Source organism: Coptis chinensis, chromosome 8 (assembly GCF_015680905.1).
Source record: "Coptis chinensis isolate HL-2020 chromosome 8, ASM1568090v1, whole genome shotgun sequence".
In the NCBI taxonomy this organism is placed as follows: Eukaryota; Viridiplantae; Streptophyta; class Magnoliopsida; order Ranunculales; family Ranunculaceae; genus Coptis; species Coptis chinensis.
The window spans coordinates 24,266,908-24,291,067 of record NC_141463.1 but is presented as its reverse complement, the minus strand read 5'-3'; the positions used below and the strand labels follow the sequence as shown (position 1 = coordinate 24,291,067).

Sequence of the window (24,160 nt, the reverse complement as noted above, 5' to 3'; positions counted from 1 at the left end):
CCGTTCTTTATTATGTTGTAACTAGAAATAAAAGCAGTAGCCTTGTGGTTTATAGTTATTACATAATAATGAACACTATAATTCATCATGTTGAAATCATTGCATCTTCACTATGTGTGAATTTATTTGGTTAAGTCTTCCCAGTGTTCTATAACACATCAGCTACTGGAGGCTCACTGCCTGTGTAAGGCTTAAGCCTCATTCCAATAAAAGAAAAAAAAAAAGGGTTAACTAGTATTACCGCCCCCCCTCCCCCCCCAAGTACACACACACAAAAAAGTCAACTTGGGTTGACCGTGTTTTTTTTGTGTGTATTTGGGAGAATCCTAATTGGCTCATCTAGTGGGGGGTGGGGTGGGGGTAATACTCGTTAACCCAAAATAAAAAAAAACAAAAACAAAAACAGAAGAAAGAGAGACAGAGAGAGAGAGAGAGGTGAAGAGAGTAGAAAAATAAAAAATAAATAGCTGTAAAATATACAAAGACACAGAAAACTGGAAACTCGAATTGTCTATTCAACAATCTAAGAATCAAGGTGTGAGGTGGTTTGACTCACACGAGTCCAGACTGGAAAGAAAATATACAAAAACACCAGTCCTCACGCAAACACATGAAATAGAGTTATTGAATATACTTTTAATAAGACCAATATCTGAATGTACACATCACTGACTCCAATACTTCTCCAAAGTACAATGCTTAAAACACAATTACTCCATCTTCTCTTCATATATATATATATGTGGACACGCTATATTTTAAAAAGAATCTGTGTCGGATACGTATCCACGTGTGACACATATTGTATGTGATATTCCTATACATTTTAATATTTCGCTGTGTCAGACACTTTGTATCTGTGTCGGATACGAACACACGTGTCCGTGTCAATGTAACTTAGATATGTATGTATATATTCTGCTCTAGAGCCCTGCCATAGTCGCAAGTCTGTTTGTAGTCGCAACTGTTAGCATTCCCATTTCTTGTAGTCCGTTTTTCATATATTTTCTTTTTGTGGATTTATCTAATATATAGTTCTAATATTTCTTGCTTTTGTCATTTGGTCTTGACCATTAGATCCGACTGAATTATTATTTGTGATATGCATTAAATAAAAAAATTGATAGTCATAATTTTTTTCATTAACTCAATGGCATCTTCAGGCCAATTCCTCCTTCACAGGCTGTAATGGCAGTAAGTAATATGTATGGCCGTGTACGCAAGCCTCTTGGTTTCAAGCTCATTGGTTTATTCTCTAGTATCCAAGCATTGGAGGGAGACAGAGGACAGTCTGAGGTTGATGGTGACTGCTCACTTTGGCTACCTGTTCCACCACCTGGGTACTGTGCATTAGGGTGTGTAGCACATATTGGAAGCCAACCGCCGCCCAATCACATTGTTTATTGCATACGGTCTGATCTTGTAGCAGAAACTGCACATACAGAGTGCATGCTAAGTGTTCCATCAAATTCTAGGTTTTTGTCTGGATTTAGCATCTGGCGCCTGGATAATGTTGCAGGGTCATTCTATGCGCATCCTGAGGCAGAACCACCTTCCAGAAGCAACAGTTATGATTTGAGTCATGTTCTTTTATGGAGCGCAAACCCACAGCATTCCGTTCCTCCTAGTCCTAATTCGGATCTTGTGGTCGAGCATGACAATGGAAAGCATAAAGGAAGCAATAACAGTTCCAGTACTTCTGGATGGGACATTGTTAGATCGATTTCAAGAGCCAGTAGTTGTTATATGTCGATTCCGCACTTTGAAAGGGTTTGGTGGGATAGGGGTAGTGATCTCCGCAGACCAGTATCAATATGGCGACCAATACCTCGTCCTGGTTATGCTATACTTGGTGACTGCATTACCGAAGGGTTAGAATTTATTTCAGTTTTTTAAATAATTGGCTGGTTGAATGTGTTGTCTTTCTATTTTCTGATATTTGCTTTTACTGTTCAGAAAATGTAATCTATGCCTTTTCTTTCTGTTTTTCAGTATAGAACCTCCTGCAGTGGGCATAATTTTCAAATGTGATAACCCTGAGGTCTCTGCAAAACCAGTGCAATTTGCAAAGGTTGCCCATATAGAGAAGAAAGGTTTTGATGAAGCTTTCTTTTGGTATCCAATTGCTCCGCCTGGTTATGCTTCTTTGGGGTGCATTGTGACCAGAACAGATGATGCACCTGCCATTGATTCCTTTTGCTGTCCTCGGATGGATATTGTTAACCCAGCTAATATTCTAGAGGCGCCCATTTCAAGATCTTCTGGTTCAAAGGGTTCGCACTGCTGGAGCATTTGGAAAGTTGAAAATCAGGTTACAGTGAAGATATGATGTTCTATATTCAAACTAGTTAATCGATTTGTGTGCAATGGATGATGGATATCTTCTTCTACGCTATATTACTACTATTTTGAATCCTCGGGTTTTTATCTTTTTCATATATATAAATGGACCCTGGTACAATTTTACTAAATTTGGGAATGTGACATTCTGAACTGTCTATGTTTTCGTAGGCCTGTACGTTCCTTGCACGCTCTGATCTGAAGAAACCCTCGAGTCGTTTAGCCTACACTATAGGAGATTCTGTGAAGCCAAAGACTCGTGAGAATTTAAGTGCTGAGATGAAGCTAAGGTTTTTCTCCCTTACTGTCCTAGATAGCTTGTGTGGAACGGTATGCATCATTGAGTAACAAAACTACCATTTTTCTATATATGGATTTATAATTTTATAAGTTTTCAAGGATTACTTTTTTCTTTGGTACCTCTTCTCAGATGACACCACTGTTCGACACCACAATTACAAATATTAATCTTGCAACACATGGTCGACTAGATTCTATGAATGCGGTTTTAATATCTTCAATTGCTGCATCCACATTCAACACACAACTAGAAGCGTGGGAGCCTCTTGTGGAGCCATTTGACGGAATTTTCAAGTAATGAAAAACTTGATATAAATCTGACCACCTAGTCATTTATTTATTTCTATTCTGCTTATTTTTTGTTTTCTAAGTTCTTATTCTGCATACTCATACTTGAAATTCCTTTAGATTTGAAACATATGAGACCAGTTCATGTCTACCTTCATCAATTGGCAAGCGGGTACGCATTGCTGCAACAAGCACTGTGAATCTGAACGTAAGTGCTGCAAACCTTGAGACTTTTGCACAAACTATTTCTTCATGGAGAAGACATGCAGAACTTGAGCATAAATCAACAAAAACAAATGAGGTAAAGCAAATGAAAGATCTAAAGTACCTCTCGAGTTTCTTTGCCTGTGTGTAACTGGCCAGTCAAAGTTCCTAACTGACCTATTATGTCCCCAGGGTGCTAGTAATAGTCTTAGAAATGAAGATGATTCATCATTTTCAGCATTGGATGAGGATGATTTTCAGACAGTGATTGTTGAAAATAAACTTGGATGTGACATTTACCTGAAGAAAAGTGAACAAAACTCAGAGTCAGTTGAGCTGCTACAGCGTGATCAGCATGCCTCTGTTTGGATGCCACCTCCAAGGTTTTCAGATAGGTTGAATGCTGCAGTTGAAACTAGGGAAACACGTTGTTATGTTGCCGTGAAGATATATGAATGCAGGGTTGTACATTCAACTATGTTTTATCTATTCTTTTTTGCTTATAGATCTTGATAACGCAGGGGGGGGAAATTATATGATTGATTTTTTAATGATTGCAGGGTCTATCAGTTGTTGATGATGGAAACGGTCATAATTATTTTTGTGCTTTACGGCTTGTTGTCGATAGTCACGTCGCAGATCATCATAAGCTTTTCCCTCAGAGTGCAAGGACTAAGTGTGTGAAACCTTCGATTTTGGAAAATAATGACTTGGAAGAAGGTACTGCCAGGTGGAATGAACTCTTCATATTTGAAGTTCCTAGAAAGGTATGTGGTTTATTTATTAGTAGCAGTTTAATGCATTTATTCTCAATTACATTTCCATCTGAGGTTTAACATGAGAAGCTTGATCTTATACCTTCAGTGGTATCATATATAGTTGGCTTGTAGATGGTAATCTCTTAATACACTCTCCCTTCATCTCATTATTTCCTACTTTAGGTCTGAGAATTAAAAGGTGAAGACGTTTTAAGATGTAAAAAAGATATGGTGTTGACTACTAACACCAATCGACATTATGCACATATTTTTTGTTATACTAATATTTAAAATTATTATCAAAGAAGTGTCTCAACCATTCTGATAGTTTCCAAGTAGTGGTCTAGAAGTGTCCCAGAAGTATTCAGATATATCATGGTTAAATAAAATACACGGTGAGCTGGGCATTAGATCATATTGATAATTCCAATTAGCTTATACGAATTAGGCTTTTCGGTGGCTCAACAATAAAATGGACACCCCACCCCCTACTCTATTTAAATTTAATTTGTAATGTCTAACTCTGTATAAATGCCTAAAATGGGTGTGTGCCAAAAGTACATTACAAATTTGTTTGGATTTATCCTTATTTATCCACACATGGATGCATAATGCATTTTGCGTCTAGGTAATCCATCAAGTAAGTGCACTGCATTGGCGACCTGGACGCAAAATGCATCCAAATATAAGAATGAACAACCATGGGATTTTAGAAGGACATGGCACAACCTAATGTAGAGTTGCTGAAGAATGTTTTTTTCTTCTGCATTTTCTGTTTTCTAGTGGACTCGTCTGTAGGATTCGAATCCAGATGAAGTTTTGATAATCTGTTAGAGAGAAAAGGATGAATTGATGACTGATGACACCGACACTTATCCCAACTCGCAACGGGATATGAAATTGCTTAGAAAGGTCTAAAATGGTTAGAATACCCTCAGTTTTTCCCAAACAGACACCAAAGTTACTAGACAAATGGAAAAATCTGATTGGTACTTCAAAGTAGGGACCTGATATCAGAGCCTTCCGCCCACAAGCCCTGTGCGGGAAAGTTAACAGAAATAAGGGTCTTTGGCCTTTTCATTGGTATTCAATCACATCTGGAAACAGCCCTTTATGCCTGTATGTTAATATTAGCTTGTGGTTGAAACGTTTACTTCATGTACAAAAGGTGTTTTGTTGCGGCCCTTCCAGTCCAGTCAGGTCGGCAGTCTGTATGGAGTGACTTAAACTCAAGATTCTTGAAGTGGGGAGAACCGATGCTAATAGATTGGTGCTCTAGGTTAAAGCTGTCATTTGGTTTTGGGTTGAAAAAGAAAGGATGATAGTAGGAGTGTAGGACTAATTGGTGCATCTGTTACTTACACATATTTTTCATTTTCTTGGGTACTATCTGTCCTTCCTTTACATGTTTCTCTTCAGGCGTTAACCTTCCGAATCCATTATAAAAGAAGGGCTAAAACCGTTTAGGACTTTATTCCTGTGTATTAAACCCAAATGCCCACCATTATTTCAAAAACATTGTTAAGGACAATAGTTGACTCTGGTCGGAAAAAGACAATAGTACCCCTAAAACTAAATAGCTAGGTTACATTGACACGGGCACGCGTGTCGGTGTCCGACACGGATACGGAGTGTCGGATACGGCGAGCAGTTGAAGATCGACACGGGGACACGGATAGGAATAATTAATTAATTTTTTAATAATTATAAATTTATTAAATTAGATGGTAAATCAGAAATTTGAGGTAAATTAAATACAATATGTGTCCGTGTGTGTCCAACACGGATACGGACACGGACACATGGATACGTATCTGACACAGATTTTTTTCAAAATATGGCGTGTCCATGTAACCTAGCTAAATAGGAACCCACATAACTCCCACCTTCTCTCAAAACCGAAACCCCTAATTTCCAAAATAAGTTCCAAAATAATAAGAAACCCCATTTTTTTTACAAATCTAAAATCCCAACTCTCAATAGAATTTCTTCTCCCCGAATTTCTAGTTGAAGATGAGGTTGTTCTCCTCAAATTTCTAATTAAAAGTTTAAGATTAGATAATCAATTTTTTGTGGTATTCATTTTGAAAAAATTGATCCCAACGTCAAATTAACTTCAATTTTTGGTAAATATCGTTGTGAAGAAGAAGATAATGGAGATCAAGAATATAGAGTAGAAGATGGTAACAGATCGAGAAGTGTGTTTATCATGTTTGGTATGCCAAGTGCCATCAACAATAAAGTTCCCCACCAAAGCATTAATACTAGCTGATGAATCAAACATCAATGCTTGTGGAAAGTACTCCTTCAAAATACCCGAAGGATGCCAAGGATCAATCCAAAACTTAGTGTTTTGCCCATTACCTATTTGATGCAAGGCAATGTTTCTGGCTTCCTTTCTTCCTTTTAATATGTGTCTCCAGCACCAAGAAGTGTCATTAGGCATTTTAACTTCCCAAAAGTTCTTCTCTCTAATCAGATTCTTATAGACCCAATCCACCCATAAGGTGTCCTTCTTACTTAAGATATGCCATATGTGCTTCAAAGTTGCTGCATCATTTGTAGTAGCCACATCTTTGACACCCAATCCACCCTCATCATAAGGAAAACAAACATCATTCCAACCAACAAGAGCATGGGATCTTGTACTCCATAAGAAATATCTGCATAGTCTGTTGATGCCTTCTATAACACTGGGAGCTTGAATGATAAGGACCAATATATGCTCAAGTTAATAAGCACAGCCTTAATTAACTGGAGTCTTCCTGCATATGATAAGAATCTGCCCTTGTAGCCTTGTACCTTCTTAGAGATTTTATCCAATAATGGCAAACAATCTGCATAGGTTAGCTTAGTAGTTATAAGAAGTAGACCGAGGTACTTAACTAGAAGTATCCCTCTTTGAAAAAACAACTCATTCTGGATGCTTTCCACCATCTGATCATCAACACCCGAGAAGAATAAGTTACTTTTTCCCAAGTTTGCTCAAGTTCCTTAAGTTGTTTGTGAGAGCTCTTGCAGTAGTATGATTTCCATTCATGAATGTTATATGGTCATCTGCAAAGGAAAGATGAATAACCCTACAAATTGTCCTTATCAATGGTTTCAAAACCTGGCTGGCCTAGACTATTTTTAAAATTGGAATTTGGGGTTTTTGGCTTATTTCTTGAAAAAAAAAGGATGCATCGTCAGTAATTTCATGCATATTTTCTCAGGTATTGTGAAATTTATAATTCTAGTTCTTCTTAAGGAACTTTACTGTTATATGCTTCAATGCAGGGACTGGCGAAGTTGGAAGTGGAGGTGACAAACCTTGCAGCAAAAGCTGGGAAAGGTATATCATGTCATGTGATATCAATGTTAACTTATGGTATAAGGTTTGTTGATATGTTTAGTCCCACATGGATATGTTAAGCCACATATAAAAATATATAAGTCTTGTCTTGGGGCCTCCCCACTTATCACAAATTGGTTTTAAGTTGGGTGCCCATCTTCAATATTGTATCAGAGCAGGCTATTATGTTTGGCCCAAAGGGCCTGTTGTTTACTCCATGTATCCAAAGTATGCTTGTCCACGTGTTAGGCTCAAGTAATGGCACACGTGAGAGGGCGGGTTGAGATGTTTAGTCCCACATGGGATATGGTAAGCCACGCATAAAAATAATATAAGTCTTGGGGCCACTCCACTTATCACCAATTGGTTTTAAGCTGGATGTCTATCTTCAATAAGGTTTGATAATGTTCACCTAATTTGCAACAGTATGCTGTCCTTCTAATTTTTGTTATTGAAGGTAGACTTGTATTATCATTGAATTCAACATGTTGAATACTTATAGAAGTAAACTATTATATGATATGGTCACCTTGGAAATTCTGCTTTTTGACACACTATCAACTATAGGATAATAAGTTTGTTTCTTCCATAAAATTAATAACCATTATATTGGTATTAATAAAACGAACCCACAATTCTTTTTCCCATTGTTAAGCAATACCATTGCTGTTCCACAATTCTTTTTCCCGTTCTTTTTCGAGAGACAAGTGACATTGGATTGTGATATCCCATTTCAATGGTCCATAAAAAAATGATTTTTGGATTTTAACAGGTGAAGTCGTCGGTTCCTTTTCTATTTCCACTGGACAAAGTGCAAATACTCTGAAAAAGGTTGCTTCCATAAGGGTGGTAGAGGCGTCAGATGTTCAAAGTATTGTAACATATCCACTGAGGAGAAGGGTGCGTTCATCTTTTAGTCCTTAATTCACGAACCTGTACACGAGATGCCATTTCTGTCCTTGATATGTTCAAAATTACTTTACGCCCTTGCTTATCAAACATTTATTTTTTGTCAGGGGCAGTTGGACACTGACGGATGCACACAGGATAATGGATGTTTACTGATATCTACGTCATATTTTGAAAGGAAAACAATTGCCAAATTGCAGATGGAAAAGGAAAGTGGGAATGGAATCGATAAGGATGTTGGTTTTTGTATTGGATTTGGGCCAGAGGGGCCGTGGGAGAGCTTCAGGTCATCAATGCCACTTTCAGTTGTTCCCAAAACATTGAAGGAAAACTTTATTGCTCTGGAAACGGCCATGAAAAATGGCAAGAAACATGCGATCTTCAGGGGTCTTACAACAGTTGTAAATGATTCGGAAGTTAAAGTTGATCTTTGTGTATGTCCTGTATATGCACTTCACTTTCAAACTCTTTCAAATTCTGAAACTAACGAACAGAATGTAGTGGTAGAAGAGGTTTTTGAGAACCAACGGTATCAACCAATATCTGGTTGGGGAAACAAATGGCCTGGTTTCCGTGGTAATGAGACTGGGCGGTGGAGTACCAGGGACTTTTCATATTCATCTAAGGTGGGAATAATTGCAAGTACATGTGCCAATACTGTTATTGTAAACAAATTTTTATATAATCTCATGAACTTACGTTGTTTGTGCATTGTGTTAGGATTTCTTTGAGCCCACAGTCCCTTCTGGGTGGAAGTGGACATCTACTTGGACTGTTGATAAATCCCACTTTGTGGACAGTGATGGTTGGGTGTATGGTCCTGACTACCAGAGCTTAAAATGGCCTCCAATTTCTTCAAAATCAAGCACAAAATCATCAGTCGATGTCGTTCGCCAAAGGCGTTGGGTACGTACGAGGCAGCAGTTGATTTCAGATAATAGCTTCGAGAACATTGTCACTGCATTAAGTCCAGGATCATCAGCTGTTTTACCTTGGAAATGTATGAGAAGGGAGTCTGACATGTGTTTACAAGTGCGTCCGTGTGTTGAAAATGATGATTCCTCATACTCTTGGGGTCGCACAGTTTCCGTGGATTCTGGTTATGCCTGTGGTAGTGACCAGTCATTCAGTGATCAGGGTTATCTTTCTAGACAAAGCACCATACAGTCAGGAACTGCACTCACTAATTTACAGTTTAAGTTGAATCAGCTTCAGAAAACGGATATCCTATTGAACTGTGGTTCAAGTACTGGTAGTAAACAAATCTTTTGGCTCAGCATGGGGACAGATGCTTCGGTTCTTCATACAGAATTGAATGCACCGGTTTATGATTGGAAGATATCTATTAATTCTCCTTTGAAGTTGGAGAACAGACTTCCTTGTCCAGCAGAATTTAAAATATGGGAAAAAGCTAAAGATGGAAATAGTATTGAAAGGCAGCATGGCATTATATCTTCTCGTAGGAGTGTACATATATATTCGGCAGATATGAGAAGGCCGATCTACCTTACATTGTTTGTTCAGGGTGGCTGGGTTTTGGAAAAGGTAACTGAAAAAGTCTAGTTACAGATGAAAATGTATTTCTCTCGAAACTCTATATAATACTGTTCGAAGACTTAATCTCTTGCAATTTTTTCAGGACCCTGTTCTGGTTTTAGACATTTCTTCTCTTAGCCACGTTTCATCCTTTTGGATGGTTCATCGACAAAGTAAGAGGTATATTAGCAAATTCCCTCTTTGTATAATTAGAACTACCCAGGTTTCTGATTTTTTTTGTCTTGGAAGAAATGTTTTCTTTATCTATTAATTCTTTAATTCCTCTAATGATTTCTACATGCCTTCTCATTTAACAAATTTGACTATGTAGTCTTGTTAAAGAAAGGTAACTTCATTCAGACCCGAGAAGGGGAAAAAAAATGGTCAAGATAGTATGTTAGAAATTCTTCTTTGATTTATTACGTTCTGTGTTCTGAACCTAGAAAATGTTCAACCTATGTTTTGGGATCTCTTTTCTGTAAATTGTATGTTTGGAAAATCGGAAGCATTCATAATTCAGGACACTAAATGAGGCAAGTAGCAGAAGGAGCCAACTGCGAACTTCTTTGAGGACAGTTACGGTTTGCCTGACCCAGAGATGAGTGGTTATCTCAATAAATTAATATTAATGATATAAGCTAAAATGTTTATCATCTTCAACTTCGTTCAACTCTTGATTGGAGGGACATACATATAGGTACATAAGTTTTCGAGGGAAGGTATACTGGGTTTTGATATTTAGTTGAGTTTATCATTTTCTTGAACAAATAAAGAATCTTCTACTGTTAAGTGCATCTCTTTATTGATATCCTTCAAGCCTTCAAGGTATCTATGTTTTCCCCAAAAATGTGAACAGTTATATAAAGCAGGCGTTAGATACCCCTTTCTTTGCTCTCTCTCCTTACCCGTCTTTGCTCCACTTCCTTGTCACACTCAACAACGTTTGTGATGATATGGTGAAGGGAGATGTTAAAGACTTAATTTTTTAGCAAGAGGCACCACTTTTGACTCAAAGATATTTTAACTGTTGGGCAAAGTGGTCATATATAGGTGGAAAAAGATTAGGTGCAACTTGGGCCGGCTAAGCCCATGCCCGATGGGTTAAACCTGACTTCGGGTTGGCTTTTGGCTTGAATTTTCATGTCTTGCTTTAGGCTCGGGTTGGTAAATAAAACACTACCTATTGTATAATAAGTTGATGTTGAAAGTGTTTGTGAGGATGTGTACATCTACAAACTGGAAATTGCTTTTTCGCCTGTAACTTTTTATTCAAGTTTTAGTAGTAATCCCATTTTCAATACATTACAGGAGATTGCGAGTTAACATTGAACGTGACATGGGGGGAACTGATGCTGCACCCAAAACAATCAGGTTTTTTGTCCCATATTGGATTAGTAATGATTCATCTCTACCATTGACATATCGAGTGGTAGAGATTGAACCTTCTGAAAATGTAGAGACAGATATCCATTCACTGGCTCGAGCAGTTAAATCTGCAAAGGTCGCTTTGAAAAGTCCATCCAGCTCAAGTCTTATGAGAAATCCAGGTGCAAGAAGAAATATTCAAGTCCTAGAGGATATTGAGGACATAAGCTTAAACCCTATAATGCTATCTCCTCAAGATTATGTAGGCCGTGGCAATGTTTTGTCATTGCCATCTCGAAATGATACACATCTATCACCACGAATTGGAATATCTGTTGCTCTACGTCATTCTGAATATTACAGTCCAGGGATTTCACTTCTAGAGCTGGAAAAGAAGGTGCGGAAACTCTACTGACTAGAAGTTGCTATTTCGTACAACTTTTTAGAGCCTTCAGGTGGTTTGTGCTTCATAATAAACACTCAAGCTCTTGGAATTTATTGATTTTGCAGGAAAGGGTTGATGTAAGGGCATTTGCTTCTGATGGTTCTTATTACAAGCTTTCAGCTGTACTTAACACAACATCAGACAGAACCAAGGTTTAATTCTCTTACTTATTAAAATAATTATTGTGCTATGAGTTGGCAAATTTTTGGTAACAATGTGGTAGTACATTTAAAACTTATGTTACGTGGACACACCATACTTCAAAAATGATCCGTGTCGGTATGTGTCCACGTGTCCGTGTCGGACACATATCGTACACATTGTATGTGATATACCTCAAGTTTTAAGATTTCACCGTGTCAGACACTTTGTATCCGTGTCGAATACAGACATTTCTGTCTGTATCAATGTAAGTTAGTTTAAATCTTATTAAATTTCATGAATATTGTCTGGGAATAAAATATTTTTTTAAAGAAGGCATTTATTGAGGAAGACCTAATAAAGATGTTATATAGATTTCATACCTGAAGTCCAGTAGCATTTTCCACTTTAGAAAGCAGCATCTCAGGTTGTGCAATAAACTTTCCCTGTTATCTTCTTTGGTTAAGATTCTAAACATCATTTGAATCCCAGAACATCAAGATGTGTTAAAGAATCCTGATTGTGTTTCTTCTCCATCTTTTCAATGACGTGTTAATAACTTAATACCATATTATTGTAAGATGAATAAGTAGATATTTCTCCTGTGATCCTGTCCTTTTTTCCTTGAATCAAGTCATTAACAAATGCTAAATTTGACATACATGCAGGTTGTTCATTTTCAACCACAGTGTTTTTTTATAAATAGGGTTGGACGGAGTCTTTCTTTGCAGCAAGTCAACACTGAAAGAGAGGAGTGGTTTCACCCCATTGATCCGAAACCATTTAAATGGAATTCTGCAGGAAATACTGAACTGTTGAAGGTAACCACATGTCTTTGTTATTTGCTTGAATAACTCTCTACTGAAACATGCAATGTATTTTCATGAATTTTTAACAGAGTTTTCTCTATATTTTAGCTACGGTTGGATGGATACAAATGGAGTACACCATTTAGCATTGGAAGTGAAGGTGTTATGTGTGTCTTCTTGAAGAACGATTTGAATTGTGAAGAATTGCAACTAAGAGTAGAAGTACGTAGTGGTACAAAAGATTCAAGCTATGAAGTTGTTTTCCGCCTTGCTTCGCTGTCAAGCCCCTACAGGTAAAGCATACTTTTAATTGTTTCTCTTGAAAATCTTTTAATTATTAGGCATCTTGACCATATGTTATCTTATTTCGATTGACATCTGGTGAACCCTGGGATGTGAAAAACAGGGAAATTAATTTGAAACATATCGATGTAAGAATCTGACGTAGTTACTGTTCCCTAAATCTTTCTACTTTACTGTTCCTTCAGCCTCAGAAGTGTCCTACTCTTATCCAGGAGTTTCTGAGCACCTTTGTTTGCAACTCTAGAATGGCATCAAAGGTTTACATGTGGTGTCCCGCTCTGAATAAGATCATTTCCTCTGATAACCTTTTTGATATTTCTAATCCCATATTAATACTTGTATAGTAATAGATAAATCCTAGGGCCGTTCCACTCATTGCCAATTGGTTTTGAGTTATATGCTCCTAAAGTTTAAGATGGTATCAGAGAGGGCTATATCTCTTACCCAAAGGGCCGATGTACTCTATGTCAGCCATGAAAAAATTGTCTACGTGTTTGGCTCAAGATAGGCCACACATGCAGGGGGCGTGTTGTGCTTTATTATCCCATATCGGGGGTCTAAAGGCCCTCATAGTAATAAATAAATAATGGGCTCGCTCCATTCATTGCCAATTGGTTTAGAGTCGGATGCTTCTAAGGTTTAAGGAACTGAAGTTCTTACTAGGATGACTACTTTGCTAGTAGATGATGGTGTGTTTGTTGGTTTCAAAGTATCTAATTAGGAAGGGTACATATCTTTTTCACACTTGCAATTTGCGGACGATTCAATGTTCTTCATTAGTGCCACGGTGGAGAATGTTCGTGCACTCAAGAACCTTCTCGCATGGTTTGAGATAGTTTTCGACCTCAAGATCAACTTGTCCAAGTCTAAGATATAAGTGTTGGTGTGGTGGATAAGTTGAGAAAAATTACTAATGTGTTGGGTTTTGTTGAATCTTTTCCTCTTACATATTTGGCTCTGCCTTTGGGAGCTAAAAGCAAATCTAGGGTATTTGGAGCAAGGTGATAGAGAAAGTTGCTTCTCGGGGTGGCAAACTAAGTGTCTCTCTAAAGGGAGGCCATTGACTTTGATTATGTATCTTTCAGTTTACCTTGTTCCTTTGGGGTGGTGAAACATTTGGAAAAATTATTTAGAAGATTCTTATGGGGTATTGAAGGAGATAAGTTGAAGATTCACTTTGTCAAATGGGATAGAGTGTACCTTTCTAAAGAAGACAGTGGTTTGGGTTGTAATTTTTATTTTGTTAACGGTTCTAGCTTTGTTGGGTAACTGGCTTTGGAGATATGGAGAAGCGTGGAGGAAAGGGGAGGGAGAGCGAAAATGGTTGATCAATGAACTTAGAAATCAGTTTGGTGTCGTTCCTTTGCGGTACCAGCTAGTTGAATTTTTTTGGGATGACGTTTGGGTGGGGTAGACCTCGCTTAAAGAACAATTTGGTGGAATCTACAAAGTTACTTCAAATAAAAAAAACTCTTTTTTCGAACTACATGGAAAATGGTGTTAATGTAGTGGGATGGAATGTGGTGCTTAGAAAAGGACTAAGGTTCACAATATTTACATTCAAGTGGATTTGGAACAACTCTGTCCCACATAGAGTTGCTTTCTTTTGTTGGAGTCGGTGTTGTTAGACCCATCCTGGACCCCAATCCAGCAGAGGTACCGGGTCACTGGGTTGGTGGTCCAACCAATGGGTCAATGGGTAGAACTGCATAAACTATTATAACTAATATTAGTAGCATATACTTATTCTTTATCTAGCAGAAGATGTTAGTTGGTAGAATTGGTTGGTGTGGCTTTCTCTTTCAAAGGAGACCTGAGATCAAACCCTTCTAACCAACATATATATCTTTGAAACATTATTTTTCCTGCGTGCTAATTCATATTAATATTAATATAGACCAAATACTGTCACAAGTAGATGGTTGGCATGGTAGGTCCTGGAATAGACATGGGTACTCTTATAAGAGCTTAAAGGTTTGAACCTCCAGCTGAAACAAAATGGTTTTTAAAATTTCCTATGGTACTAATCTACCTTGGTGCCCCAGTTTAAACCAGCCAGTTTAAACGGGTTTAGGCAAAATCGGCCGAGTCAACTGGGTTGCTACTTGCCAAAGTGCAGAAACGATCTTGTAGTTAACCAACCCGCTTAGGGGACTCGGTTAACATGCCGGGCCGGGCGAGTGTGATATTGGCGAGTAGCTCCTTGCTACTTGGATCCAAAGTCATTGTGATCTTTGCAATCATTATTATAAACACAAAGTGAATTTTACCGATAAAAAGAAAAGTTTAAGGAACCTGATTAGAAGGAAGAAAATTCTGTCCTTTGTGTGTGTCAGATGGAGTCATGGAGAGCTGGCCAGTCATACTCTCGTTCGTTATAGGTTCTCCTGGAAGGTTGGTGTTTTGCTCAATACTCCAGGGGAAACTTGAAAACTGTGTCCATACTCGGGAAGATTACTGAAGATAACAGTGTCTAATTCCTTAATCAAGTGAAAACTCACTATTACATTAAGAATTTTAAGATGAGGTTTCTTTGATTCGAACAATGTTTTGAAATATAAAAATTCTTTGTGGAAACAAATCCTAGACAACCAGAATTCAAAATAGGGCTAAATTTGGACCAAATCTGAAATTCTAGTAAATTTTGTTCAAATGTTCATTAAAATGTAAGCATCATTCTGCAAGCAAAATTTAAATCTTTTAAACCCCACATGGACCTTCACTTGTTAAACTTTTCTTTCCTCAACATGTGTATTTTTCCAGCCCATATCATCGTCCTGACCTCATTTTTTTTTATCAGTCTCCTATCCGATATAATTAGATTTAACGTCTGCTTTTTCTACAATTCTGAAAGTGTTTACGATGAACACAGGACAAAATCCATTAAGAAGGTAACTTTGCAATTTGCAACTCCAGTTTTAAAGGTTTGGAATGTAATTTGCTTTTCCCATTTCTTCTGGAACTTGTTACACATCATGACCTTCATCAAGTTCTCCTTGTCAGAGGCATGTATCAGAGACGTGCTAAGTCACTCTGAGTGGGTTTGTGTCTTGTCTATAGTTTTTATTGTCTGACACTCTGTTGGATTTACACATTGTGTGTATTAGAACTGGAACATGTGTTCGTATACTTTCTACCTGACATGGATATCGATATGTCCTTATGTTCGCCTCTTCTCTCCGATGAATTGAAGCAATATAGGTTACGGAATATCATACGGACTGAGAGCTTCTTATAGTTTTATTAGATGCCACTCTGGAATTTTATGGTATCTAAATCTGTGGTAATAAGGTTTTAGTTTGCTCTGATTGTAATGGGGTTATGTGTATACTCTCTAGCTTTCTCTGTTCCATGCTAACTCTTCCCTGGATAACAGGATAGAAAACCGTTCTATGTTCCTACCTATACGGTTCCGACAAGTGGTTGGTGACATTGATTCTTGGAAGTATCTTTTACCTAATTCAGCGGCTTTGTTCTTATGGGAAGATCTTGGTAGGCAAAGACTACTGGAAATTTTGGTTGATGGAGCTGATCCATTAAAGTCGGGGAAATATAATATTGACGAGATATCTGACCACCAGCCGATTAGTGTAAATGTTGGCCCTTGTAGTGCTGTACGAGTTACTGTCTCAAAAGAAGAAAAGACAAATGTAGTCAAGATCACTGACTGGATGCCGGAAAATGAACTCTCTGTTACCGTTCACAGAAGCATTCCAAAACTTTCTGGAAATGATTTTCAAAACAAGCAATCACTATCCCACACAGATTCTGAATTTCATGTTATTATTGAACTCTCAGATCTGGGATTGTCTATTATTGATCATACCCCTGAGGAGATACTATACTTATCAGTGCAGAATCTATCTTTGTCTTGTTCAACTGGTTTGGGCTCTGGAATTAGTAGGTAAGCTTTTTTTGTAACAAATGTTAGTTGTTTCTGGAGTTCTTGTTTTTCCATCAATCATACCCAGAAGTTCTGTTTGAACTGGGTTACATTGCTTTCACTTCCGTTTTGAATTCTGTTTTAATAACTTCTGTATTGTGTGTGGCAGATTTAAGTTACGGATGCATTCCTTACAAGTAGATAATCAGATGCCACTGTCTCCGACGCCTGTTCTCTTCAGGCCACAGAGAGTTGGGGAACAGCTTGATAGCATCTTAAAGTTGTCCTTGACTATGCAATCAAATGGTCCGCTTGACCATTGGATCTACCCATATATTGGTTTCCATGTGGTAGATAATCTTGCATTGATTATAGCAATTGCTTGCGTTATGTTATATGTTGTGTTTCCCTTATTTAAATGCTATGGGTTTTTACTTTCAACCTAGGGTCCCGAGAATTCTGCCTTTTTGGTGAATATTCACGAACCAATCATATGGCGCCTTCATGAAATGATCCAGAAAGTTAACCCTAGCAGGTTATATAAAGCACATACAACTGCTGTTTCAGTTGATCCAATTGTACAGATCGGGTATGCAAAGAACATTTTAAATTGTGAGCAAATCCATCTGTGTTTTTCTGCGGTATTTGATTACTTAAAGTATCTAAAAGCAATAAAAATGTTTCCTGTAAAACAGAGTACTGAACATCTCTGAGATCCGATTGAAAGTGTCAATGGCAATGTCACCAACTCAACGGCCAAGAGGTGTGCTTGGGTTTTGGTCATCTTTGATGACTGCGCTGGGGAACACTGAAAATATGCCAGTAAGTCTTGATTATTTTAGTCATCAGAAATGGTAGTTTGATGTCTCCACTTTACTTGTACAATGCAAGTTTATGGAAACCAATAGCCCAATAGTCTAGCTGGGTTGCCAAGCCCTGTCACTGTCTCACAACAGACGAGACCTCCGAAAAAGAAAAGAAAGAAATAAAAAAGAAGTTTACAAATGCAAATGGTTGAAACCTAGTACTCATTTTGTCTGACCCATCGGAAAATTAACCTGCTCGGGAGAATAAAACCCAAAAAAAAAAGAAAAAAGAAAACACACCCACACACACAGAAGCTAAGCTAGCAAAGGAATAAACTCAAAACCCGAGCATCAAAGGTCTAACAACCCTATGTTCAAACAGCAGCAAGACCATCATTCATGTTACCACCCGCCTCCAACTCCCTCAACTCCTTCCGTTCCCACAATCCAACTAAGAAATAATAAATAGAAGTTCCACCGGTCATTATAAAGCAAGGAATAAGTAATGTATTATCCAAACTCTATTTTCTGAATTTTAATCCTCAAGAGTTATTTTATTTTAACTTATTTGTTCAAGGCTTAAACCCTCTTCCACTATGCCACTAACTTGTGTGATTTTTGGCGTTGATGTCTTGTTTGTTAAATAGTATTTCATGAGAGTTAAAAGAGAGTGATAGCAGTCTATGAATTTTCACATCAATGTCTTATTTTGTCTTGGCAAAGATTTCCCATGAGATGTAAGGTGTTTTCTTGTGTATATATCAGGTCAGGATTAATCAGAGGTTTCATGAAGACATATGCATGCGGCAGAGTGCTCTGATTAGTACCGCCTTTTCAAATGTTCAGAAGGATCTTCTCAGTCAACCTCTTCAGCTTCTTTCTGGTGTTGATATACTTGGTAATGCAAGCAGTGCGCTAGGACATATGAGTAAAGGTGTAGCAGCTTTGTCAATGGATAAGAAGTTCATACAGAGCCGGCAGAGACAGGTTTTTTACTCCTTGCATGAACTATAACTATTTTGTGTTGAATTGTTTGAGGGGAAGAGATAAAGGAAGAAGAAAAGGGTAAAAAAAAAAGAATCAGTTATAAATAGGCTTGAAGGATGACATGCTAGTTCCATAAATCTGCATCACTGAACAACCATTCGTTTTATCAGATCTAGGATCTATCTGGTTTGAGCAAATATCAATATGGTTTTAATCATGTGTTTTAATTTCTGAATAGTAGAATTTTGATGTTTCTTATTCTGTTGATAATTTTCTTCTATTCTACCCACTTCCACTATTGTATCTTTAGCAGGAAAGGTCTGATTCATGGCTTTACTATAAAAGGTGTTCTAATAGTAGAAACCATTTGTATGACTCAGAACTTTAACATGGTATGACATTATGGACACATGCATGTTTCTTTAACCATCTGGAGTATGGACCTGCAAAAATATTATAGGCATTGATAACTTTTTTATGGGCAGCCATGTTTTCCTCAATAAAAAATTCCTCTTGCAGGAAAGCAAAGCTGTGGGGGACATCGGTGATGTTATCAGAGAGGGAGGTGGAGCCCTTGCTAAAGGTTTTTTCAGAGGAGTCACTGGCATTTTAACAAAGCCTCTTGAAGGTGCAAAATCTTCTGGTGTTGAGGGTTTTGTTCAAGGTGTTGGTAAAGGAATAATAGGAGCAGCTGCACAGCCCGTGAGTGGGGTCCTTGATCTTTTATCTAAAACTACTGAAGGTGCTAATGCAGTGCGAATGAAAATAATATCTGCGATTACTTCAGAGGAGCAATTGCTGCGCAGACGGTTGCCTCGAGTTATCAGTGGGGATAATTTGATTCGCCCCTATGATGAATACAAAGCACAAGGACAGGTCCAGTTACTAACTCCCTATTGTGGTTATATTGCACAAGTGTTAGTGTTCCATCCTATAATCCGTTTAAATTGTAAGCAAAAAATGCGAGCAAGTGTTTACAGTTTTAAATATATAAATAAGTAAATAACCCCGAAATAAAATGGGAATAGATTTACAGAAATATGAAATTAACGGGAAATGGGTGGTGTCATTTATCATAACTCCAGGTTAACTCAAAACCAATTGTGCAGGGCTTTAGACACCCGATGTGGGATTATAAATCTCAACATAATTTTAAGGAGATAAAAAGTTGATGGTTGCAGGGATGAGAAGTTCGTTGATTTTTGACAAAAGACAATTGAGCAAAAACAGGTGACATCTGAGATAATTGATAATGTCATAGACTCATAGTCAAGGATGGACCCAGGATTTTAACTGAGGATGTTAACATTTTTCTGATTGCCTATTATTTGATTAAATGATGAAAAATGACAGCGCTAATTTTTTAGTTAGATAGTTTGCACCATCATCTCAAATTCCTTGTATGCAATGGCTTCAAAAGTCGTAATTTATATATATACAATGGCTTCAAAAATCATAGATATAAATTAGTTAGTTGAAAATGCAGGTTATAATAAAATCCATGTGATCGTCTTTCACTAATAACTAGTGAGAAAATGGAAGGGAACTTTTCAAAACGCTGTCTCATACTTGCAGCTTCAACGAATCCATAATGCACTTTCAACATTATCAAAATAAGTTGGCTTATCATTGTTGGGCAGGAGGAATAGAACTAGAGTAATTTTAATAGGTAAGAGACAAGAATAGATTTTCAAACTTTAAAGGTTCATACTCAGGCTTGTTACATATGCTCTGTCAGTTGTGTGGGTAGCTGCGACCAACCTTTAGGTCCATCCCTGATCATAGTAACAACTAACAAGAAAACTGAAAATGTTCATTTCAATTATCAGTTCAGCGTCCTTTGTTAAACAACGTTTAAGGTATGCTATCCAGTAGATCTGAACTGATTACAATATGGTGCACACAAAACAAAAAGGAAGAATCAGCAGTAAATTTTAGAAAGATGAAGTCTTACAAGTTTTACCGTCTGACCTTATGGGCTCTCTGGGGAAAGGCATCACACCTCTTGCTGTCTTTCTTTTCCTATTTTCTTTTTTCCTTTGTTTATTTTTAATTTATTTTTTTTTTTGGGGTGAGGGAGAATCAGAAGCAAAGTGGGTGGCTTGTTGAAAAATATCTAATAGGTTAATGCTTCAAAAGAAAATCTTATGAAAAAGTCCTAGTTGGATGGCCATGATTTTGAAAATCCCATGGACTTTTGACTTACCTTATAAAGTAAGCACTGAAGCACAATAGGAGTTGTTAGTCGAATGGAAAATTGCAAGAGCCGAGAGGTCTTTTATAGTCCAAGTGTCCAAGTTATTAGTTGCTTAACTTGACGAATATTATAATCCCAGGTTGGAGCTTCTGAAGTCAAACACTCACATGCATGTTTTATTGTTCATAACAATGTGTTATTTTGTTGATTACTTTCAACATTTTGAAGAAAGTAGCTTCTGAATCTCTGTTTTATTTAAGGAAAGCAGGTAATCTTGCAGCTAGCTGAGTCTGGTGCATTTTTAGGCCAAGTTGATCTCTTTAAAGTCCGGGGGAAATTTGCTTTGTCTGATTCTTATGAAGATCACTTTCTACTTCGAAAAGGAAAAATCATTGTAGTCACTCATCGAAGAGTTTTACTATTACAAGTCAGTCCTTTTGGCAGTAATTTTTATACCCAAATTTTCTTCCCTTCATCTCCCAACTGATGTTTCGTGCTTGTCAATTTAACAGCTACCGTCCAACATCATTGCTCAGAGGAAGTTCAGCCCTGCAAGAGATCCGTGTTCAGTGCTGTGGGATGTGCTGTGGGATGACTTTGCGACAATGGAATTGACTCATGGGAAAAAAGACCCCCCAAACTCACCACCTTCACGGCTTATCCTCTACTTAAAGATGAGAACTACAGACACTAAGGAAAATATACGTATCATAAAGTGCAACCGTAATTCTCCACAGGCCTTTGAAGTTTATTGCGCTATTGACCAAGCGATGAACATTTATGGACCAAACCACTCTAAGGTACTCATTAATACTTCTGTATCTAACAATCCGATACACCCCCATGTTATAAATCTGCAGTTTAATTCGCTTTTAATGCTCGAATCTTTCGTATTTTTGCTAAAATGTTTAAAACTGAGGTATTATTGAAGAGTACTTCAAATATTCACGCTTTTTACTGCTACCCAAAAAGAACAGGAATTATACATATCCAAATAATACTTTTCCGTACTTTTGGTAATGTTTCGAAAACGCTGCTCAACGTTTGCTTAAAAGTAACTTTCTTTGTCCTATACATATTGTAATAAGCAAAGGGTTTCTCTCTCAAGCTCTTATATCTCAAAATATGGAAATTATTTCTTCATATCGATTGTGATGTTTTAGTTGTCAATGCATTCTGTAACTATTTTCCTTGTGTCGTCTTCCAAATGTCCAAACATGATTTTGACTGCATCAGGCTACTATCAGCTATCTGTAACACTAAGTAATACTCTAATTATGGTACACCCGTGTAGTTTGGGAAAAGCTTGCCTTGGTACGAATTAACCCCAACATATTTCAGAACAAAGTTTTGCATGAGGCACATGCTTATCCTTGATGCCCAGAAATGCAGTCTTTTAAAGGAGGGCAAAAATGTCATCAGCCAAAAGATCATGTTATTTTGAGGATTTTCTATACCAATGTCTTAGAAGTGTAGAAACTGGAATAACATATGCTATGCTAGGACTCCTAGGAAGGATTTAATAGATACAACATCACTGTACTGTAAGATTGTCTAATGGGTGCCTGTCTACTCTGGACCTATCAGTTGCTTGTCTGGCCTTTTGTAGTGAGAAATAGATTTTTGTATGAAAGGTCAGAGTTAAATTGATGTCAAACTGGAATCCACCAAAAAAATCCATGGTATGCAATGAATTAGTTCTTTATATGTGCATCTTATACAGGCAATGCGGAAGAAAGTGATGAAACCCTATTCACCAAGCATTGATGGTGCCTCAGAAGTCATCCCAAAGGAAGGGCTAGGCAGCTGGAGTACACAACAATTGCCACTGTCAGTTCCTCTAAGGTCAACTTTTGGCAGTAGCACAGCTTGATTGAACCGGAGCAGAAGCACTGTGCTCTAGCTATGTCCACAAGTACTTATTTCTTGCTTGTGACGCCACCTGAAATACACAGCTTTGACAGCAGGTGCTAAATCTATTTTCTGTTGTTTCTTTAGAGCTATGTTTGTTTAACTTCTTTCTTGAAACAAATTACAAAGCTTTTTTTTTTGCTTAAAATCTTTTTAATGACAACCATTTCTAGATGCGTATTTTCTGAAAATTGTGTATCCAACTGGTAGGAGTTTGGTTTGACAATCTGAATCTGACCATTAGAGCCAAGGAATCTTCAATGTGCACGACCATAGAGACATCAGATTCCTATAGCGACATGCCAGTCTGTAGAGGCAGTGAAGGGGTCCTTCAGAAAACCCATGCCCCTCCTTGCATTCATATATGGCTGTCAATTGTTTATTTGTCATATTTCCTTCGTCTTATACTTTCGCACTTGTCATCTTAGGATAAGAATAACACTTTAAGACATGCCCTCGGCTGGAAACACAGTGCAATGGTATTAAACAGATGCATCGACTCCCTGGCATAAATGTGAACACTAGATTTCCCATTTCCTTACTCTTAACTAAATGTAGCCTTACAAAGTGACATATTGCAGGTAATGGAGGCGGGCCTCCGAGCGCAAGCTGCTTGTCAAAGAGGCAACTAACTGAGCAATGAGCTTTGACTCTAAGAAATTGGAACTGTAATATTTTCCTTGTATATAAGCGGAATGAATTGTAAATGTGTATCTAATCGTCATGTAAATAGTTCTGTAAAGGTCATTAGATAGCATAATCCCTAGGTTCCAGTAGCTGTCCTTGTAGCATTTTGCATCGGAAATTTGCTGCACTGTCTGTTTCGCATTGCAACTTCAGACAAGGACGCCACCACGTGATACTCACTCCTTTGGGTTGACGTAAAAATCTCTACACTATATAATAGGCGGGTCTTTCGGAAGCCTCCTCAACTCTCAAGTAGGCAAATTGCAATCTCTCTTTTGTTATTATTTAGCCATTCCTCCTTTATGTCTTGCAATCGAAATCAAACACCAATTCCAAATCAAACACCAATTCCTCAATGTCCAACTCTACACCAATTCCACACTTTTTATGTCTTGCAATTGAAATCAAACACTGGTGTTCTCTATATATATTTTTGAGAGGTATAAGGTTTTTTTGAAGCAGTATCAAGAGTGGGTTGCTGCGAATAAGGATAGATTGGAGGAAGAGTCATATAAGATTAGAATTTTGCTTTTTTTTGTTTTTATTATTATTATTATATAAAAGTTTGATGTGTATTATTTATTATAAAACGTAAAGTGTGATTATAATTTGTCAACAGAATGACTCATGTTCTTGATATAACACAATGTTGTTCGAAGTATGTGTTAATGTTGCGATACCGTATTTGAATAAATGTAAGGTGATTAGAATTTGTCAATAGAATAACTCATGTTCTTGATATAACACAATGCTGTTCGAAGTATGTGTGATTAGTATGTTAATGTTGCGATACCGTATTTGAATAACGGCTGAGAGGGCTGTGACTCTTTTGTTCTGGGCACTTCTGTTTGAGGGGTTCGCCTTTGCCTCAGACAGAAGAACAACGGATTGAACAGTTGATTAGTTTCTGGTGGTCTGCAAATTACCGCAAGTACACTCTTCGGTGCAAGCAGACCA

At 37.5% G+C, this 24,160-nt stretch overlaps 1 protein-coding gene across 3 annotated transcripts in view; it reads left to right on the top strand.

Moving 5' to 3' along the window:
• The window catches only part of LOC147480698 (calcium-dependent lipid-binding family protein), an 80,780-nt gene extending 56,828 nt beyond the window's left edge, over nucleotides 1-23,952 (top strand). The window contains exons 39-64 of one of the 3 annotated variants that reach the window (XM_086577919.1): nucleotides 1,164-1,871; nucleotides 1,993-2,311; nucleotides 2,512-2,670; nucleotides 2,771-2,934; nucleotides 3,049-3,229; nucleotides 3,325-3,594; nucleotides 3,693-3,899; nucleotides 7,170-7,224; nucleotides 7,997-8,124; nucleotides 8,247-8,759; nucleotides 8,854-9,678; nucleotides 9,773-9,849; nucleotides 10,978-11,431; nucleotides 11,545-11,631; nucleotides 12,289-12,441; nucleotides 12,538-12,722; nucleotides 16,109-16,636; nucleotides 16,785-16,965; nucleotides 17,062-17,204; nucleotides 17,311-17,437; nucleotides 18,187-18,408; nucleotides 18,928-19,284; nucleotides 20,874-21,032; nucleotides 21,118-21,405; nucleotides 22,329-22,572; nucleotides 23,098-23,952. In XM_086577919.1, the coding sequence (XP_086434045.1) occupies nucleotides 1,164-1,871; nucleotides 1,993-2,311; nucleotides 2,512-2,670; nucleotides 2,771-2,934; nucleotides 3,049-3,229; nucleotides 3,325-3,594; nucleotides 3,693-3,899; nucleotides 7,170-7,224; nucleotides 7,997-8,124; nucleotides 8,247-8,759; nucleotides 8,854-9,678; nucleotides 9,773-9,849; nucleotides 10,978-11,431; nucleotides 11,545-11,631; nucleotides 12,289-12,441; nucleotides 12,538-12,722; nucleotides 16,109-16,636; nucleotides 16,785-16,965; nucleotides 17,062-17,204; nucleotides 17,311-17,437; nucleotides 18,187-18,408; nucleotides 18,928-19,284; nucleotides 20,874-21,032; nucleotides 21,118-21,405; nucleotides 22,329-22,478 (6,640 nt within the window). In that variant the 3' untranslated portion in view covers nucleotides 22,479-22,572; nucleotides 23,098-23,952. Of the gene's footprint in view, nucleotides 1-1,163; nucleotides 1,872-1,992; nucleotides 2,312-2,511; nucleotides 2,671-2,770; nucleotides 2,935-3,048; nucleotides 3,230-3,324; nucleotides 3,595-3,692; nucleotides 3,900-7,169; nucleotides 7,225-7,996; nucleotides 8,125-8,240; nucleotides 8,760-8,853; nucleotides 9,679-9,772; nucleotides 9,850-10,977; nucleotides 11,432-11,544; nucleotides 11,632-12,288; nucleotides 12,442-12,537; nucleotides 12,723-16,108; nucleotides 16,637-16,784; nucleotides 16,966-17,061; nucleotides 17,205-17,310; nucleotides 17,438-18,186; nucleotides 18,409-18,927; nucleotides 19,285-19,517; nucleotides 19,639-20,873; nucleotides 21,033-21,117; nucleotides 21,406-22,328; nucleotides 22,573-23,097 lie in introns of those variants that run through there. The other 2 variants (XM_086577918.1, XM_086577920.1) reach the window with 2 other exon arrangements.
• The last annotated feature ends 208 nt before the right edge of the window (nucleotides 23,953-24,160 follow it).